Source organism: Coptis chinensis, chromosome 3 (genome assembly GCF_015680905.1).
Source record: "Coptis chinensis isolate HL-2020 chromosome 3, ASM1568090v1, whole genome shotgun sequence".
Classification (NCBI taxonomy): Eukaryota; Viridiplantae; Streptophyta; class Magnoliopsida; order Ranunculales; family Ranunculaceae; genus Coptis; species Coptis chinensis.
The window spans coordinates 57,149,361-57,153,946 of NC_141458.1; the positions used below are offsets into that span (position 1 = coordinate 57,149,361).

The 4,586-nt window shown below is 34.6% G+C and overlaps 1 protein-coding gene across 1 annotated transcript; it reads left to right on the plus strand.

Moving 5' to 3' along the window:
• The first annotated feature begins 1,728 nt into the window (after positions 1-1,728).
• Positions 1,729-4,240, plus strand: NKS1 (ubiquitin-associated protein (DUF1068)). Its single transcript, XM_086602165.1, has 3 exons — positions 1,729-2,191; positions 2,450-2,473; positions 3,648-4,240. The coding sequence occupies exons 1-3, from the start codon at positions 2,008-2,010 to the stop codon at positions 3,947-3,949; spliced, it is 510 nt and encodes a 169-aa protein (XP_086458291.1). The 5' UTR covers positions 1,729-2,007; the 3' UTR covers positions 3,950-4,240.
• Positions 4,241-4,586: the final 346 nt, after the last annotated feature.

Consider the following 4,586-nt stretch of genomic DNA (forward strand, 5'->3'; position numbering starts at 1 on the left):
AATATATTCTTCTAAGTTTGTATTTTAATAGCAAAATCTTATCTTTCATATTGTATGTGGTGCATGCGATATAGTTCGATAGTTGTTGTTATTAATTAAGCCTGTTTAAACTATTGATGTTAGGTTTGTTTATTATTCGTGCTATAAGAAGACTAGTAATTATTTGAATTTGATCATAGTGTTGAGCCTTTAGAAGATACATGTTTGATAAGAATTATCACGATCAAATCATCGAGAAAGCAATTGATTCTCATCAATAATATTACTCGTATAAAATCTGGAACATTGAATTTGACTCAAAATATAAACGAAGGTTTAAAGTGGATTCGACAGCCCTAGAATTCTCTCCAATTGATAGTACCCGATTCTTTAGTTAATTGCTTTCGTAGTTAAATTAATTATGATTAGTAATAGTCAATTCAAATATTCATAAAACAATATTGTTCGGATTAGGTTAAGTAGTATTTTAAAAATCAATTGTCCTAAGAAATTATCCTTGTGGGATCAACCCGTTTGCCATAACTATTTTCAACGATAGCTGTGCACTTGCGGTTATTACAATTAGGGTTTAATTAGTCTAAATTTAGGGCAGTTAAAATCCTATGAGTCAGCCACGCATGGGTCTGTCTTTGGCTCCATGTTCTGGTAGTCAGGAGCCTATTATGGGTAATAAGATGCATCATGTCAGTGAAATGAACTCCACAAATTTTAGAAATATGGGGCTTCAGTAAGTATTACTGTCATGGGAAGATATAAGAACTAAGCATATATAACAGAGAACTTGTAGCTGAGATCAACAAACACTCCTCAAAATATTTCCAGATGGAACATGGAGGAAGATCACAACAAAATTACCAAGTGTGGTTATATAAATGATGGAACCAAGACCTCATTTAGGCACATGTTTGACATCTAAACGAACTCTGCAATCATATTCCACCACAATTTTAATTTTACACATTCGATTATACAGGTGGTGCGGACGCACAGTACACAAGCTTTTATTTCTACTAGCAAAATCCAACATTTAAAACCTAATTAAAGATATTGCACGAAAATCCAACATTGACAACCTATTCAACTTCCAACAATCCACTTTCAGTTCACCCTTCTACTATGAAACCTGTTTGAGTTCGAAGTATAAAAGAAGAAGAAAAAACATATATAATTCACGGAAGGAGGTAACTAAAGGAGGAAAGAGAGTTGGGAGAAAAGAAAAGAGTGGGAGTAATATACCAGTTAAAGAGATAAAGTTTTTGTTTTGTTTTTGGTAAGTATGATTCTGTGGCTAGTATTTAACTGTTTATTTGTTTTTCAGTTTTTCAAAAAGTTTTTTTCTTAAAAAAGTAAAAAGTAGAAAAAAATTTTTCAAATCTACAGATATATTTTATCAAAACTGGGAAAATTTTGGCTAAATCACTAAAAAGTTTCCCAGGAATTTTGGAGAAAAAATAGTTTTTAGTAAATTATCATAAAACAAGGTTTAAAAGTTTTTGTTTTATTTTTTTTTTTAAATAAAAACCCAAATTTATTTTTTCGCTTTTTTTAATAAACACTTTTTAAAAATAAATAGGCAGATCCAAACACCTGCATTTATTTTAAAATCTTTGATACACCATGCCCAATAACGTCTTTGATGACGTAATAATTGTCTGTCTACTGATGACATCGTAATTAATTAATTTATCAACGGTCCAGATCATTTCCAACTTATCGTGAGATTTCAATAATTTATTTATTATTATTATTATTTTTTGATAGGAAGATTTCAATTAAATTAACTTGTCATTGTCACCAATTCACCATCAAAGAAAGAACTTATTAGACTGTAAAAGTAAAACAGAGGAAAGTGAAAGCTTGTAAAATGTGACAAGTCGGTGTTAAATAATAATAATAATAAATGAAAGAAGAATATAGAGTCCACTCCAGTATCACAGATCTGATGAACAAGTAAAGAGACGAAGAAAAAAAAATTAAATAAATAGAGAGAGAGAGAGAGAGAGAGAGATGTGGAAGGGTTGTCTGGTAGTATTTGCAATTACTTCTGCTCTCTTTGTTTGTGGGCCTGCTTTATATTGGAGATTCAAGCAGGGACTAGATTTGGAAATTGGAGAAGATGTTAATTCTTCTTCCTGCTCGCCTTGCCTCTGTGATTGCCCACCTCCTTTGTCCCTCCTCAACATTTCTCCTGGTACTTTTATTATTACCTTCAACTTTCTTATTTCCGCCCATTGAGTATACTTTGACTCAACTCCTTATCTCCTAAACTTTGAAAGACTATGTACATGAATTGCAATGGGCCATTCTACTTCCTCTGTTATAAATTTGAATATATCACTGTATGTTGTGTGTGTGTAGTTCAGCTTTTTTGTTCGTACCATAGTCCAGCTAGTACGCAATAAGATGAGGACTCTGATACTAATATGGTCATTTTTCTTACTCCTTGCAGGCCTCGTCAATCTCTCTGTAACAGGTATGTGTTCAAACAAAAGTTCTCTTTACGGGTAAACAACTTTAGAATTCATTACATTTTTATGATCATATTCGTTTATAATGATTAGTCAGTTTTCAGTAATGAAAGAAATTGATGTGTCGATACTTAAGTTTACCTGTCCTTACCTTGTAATGCCTGGGCTTATGATTTTGTCATAAGGAATTGGTTCTACATCGTCATCTGTTTAGTCCAATAGGAGGTGTCAAAATTCACTCCACGTGGCTTCGAAACTCTCATTTTCGCAACCCAAGTTGTACACACGTCTTTCTTATTTCAAAGAAGTTATTCTCTTTTTAAACATCCCGTAGGGAGCTTTGCTACCATCCCATTTTAATTTGTTTTGACTTGGGTAAGTTTTGGCATGTATGCTTTTGAGCAACAAAAAAAGAAAATGAATAATAAGAATCAGAAACTCCCCTCTACCTCACAGGCAACACAACTTCACCAGAATTTAGCTCTTCTTTTCGTGATCCTATTGCACATATGATGTTGCTTTGCATGTTAGTGGGAGAAGCAAAGCTCAGCCACCACTCATCTATTGAAAGGATTGCTCACTGTCGCGAGTTATCTATTTAGAGCACAAACAACTTTCCATATGGTATAGATGATAATGAAAGTGACATTGACACCTGTGCATTTATAGGTAATTTGGTATCCAACACGGCAAAATACCAAAACAGGAGGTGTATATCCTTAAAAATGTCCATGGCATATCCAACACAAACTTTTTGAAACTATGGCTTGTCGATCTTACTAGAAGGTTATCTTTTTAGAGCACAAACCACCTCCCATATTGAATAGATGGTAGTGCATCAGGTCGACAGCACACCTTGATACAAAATTGCTATAAGGAGGCTATATTGCTAGAATAGTAGAATATCAAGAATTATAAATTCTACTCCCTTGGGTAATTAACTCAACTCTTTTAAACTTCAGAGCATACTTATCTCTAATTTGGTTCAGCAGTTCAGAGTTGAAAGTCCTTTATTATGGAACTGTTGGAGATGCATTTCCATTATAATGTTCCTGCATATGTCATTGTTCTCTTTCCAATACTGGCTATGCTCTTGACCCTTGTGTACTTCAATTTATCATGAACTTTCCTTGGTTGAATTCTGATACAGTGTAATGACTTTTTATGATCATGGCACAGATTGTGGTAAAAATGATCCTGATCTAAATAAGGAGATGGAGAAGCAATTTGTGGACCTTTTGACTGAGGAGTTGAAGCTGCAAGAGGCAGTTGCTGAAGAACACACCCATCACATCAACATCACTTACGCAGAAGCAAGAAGGGTGGCTTCCCAGTACCAGAAGGAGGCTGAGAAGTGCAATGCAGCCACAGAGACTTGCGAAGGGGCAAGAGAGCGTGCTGAGGCATTACTAACCAAGGAGAGGAAAGTGACTTCCGCTTGGGAGCGACGTGCCCGCCAATTAGGATGGCAAGGAGAATAGATAACAGATACATCTTATTGATTTGCCTTATTTGTGTATTTTTTGTTGAATTGTTCAGTGAATATTATTTACACTGGCAGTGAGTAAAGTCTAGTTGATACGCTTGTCTTTCCAAAAGTAGGCTTTGTGTTCCACTTTTACTCTGCCCATTCGCCCTTTACCATCTCCTAAGGGGAATGAATATTCGTCTGTGGTGTAGTCTGTGTCAGGACTCACGAGATGAGCCTTTTTTATGGGTTTTCTTGTAATTTCATTTTATATATGCAATTACACGCGAATACTTTTTCTTTCTTTGATTTGATTTGGGGTAACGAATAAACGTAACTTACTGCATGCACAGTGAAAATTTTCCAGTCATTTATCTTTCACTCCCAGATTTTATAAAACAATGAAGGCTAAATCTACCGTGCGTGAGATGTACTGAAACTAATGGTGCGCGCGTTTTCTAGCCACACATTTGCGAGGGTAGAACTGGAACAAACCGGGTGAACAAGTCAATGCAACAAAAAAGTCACATAAACTACTATTCTGGGTCAACAAATTAATCCAACCAAAAAGTAACAAAAAGTACATAACATTCGAGTATGATATATATAGAGTCATATCTATCAGTGATTCGAGTGCTAATATGACATAT

What these genes read in the sequence shown, in the direction of transcription:
- NKS1 (XM_086602165.1), top strand. Translation starts at nt 2,008, where the DNA reads ATGTGGAAGGGTTGTCTGGTAGTATTTGCAATTACTTCTGCTCTCTTT. An exon ending in CCTCCTCAACATTTCTCCTG is followed by an intron (nt 2,192 to 2,449) that starts GTACTTTTATTA and finishes TACTCCTTGCAG; the next exon opens with GCCTCGTCAATCTCTCTGTA. An exon ending in CGTCAATCTCTCTGTAACAG is followed by an intron (nt 2,474 to 3,647) that starts GTATGTGTTCAA and finishes ATCATGGCACAG; the next exon opens with ATTGTGGTAAAAATGATCCT.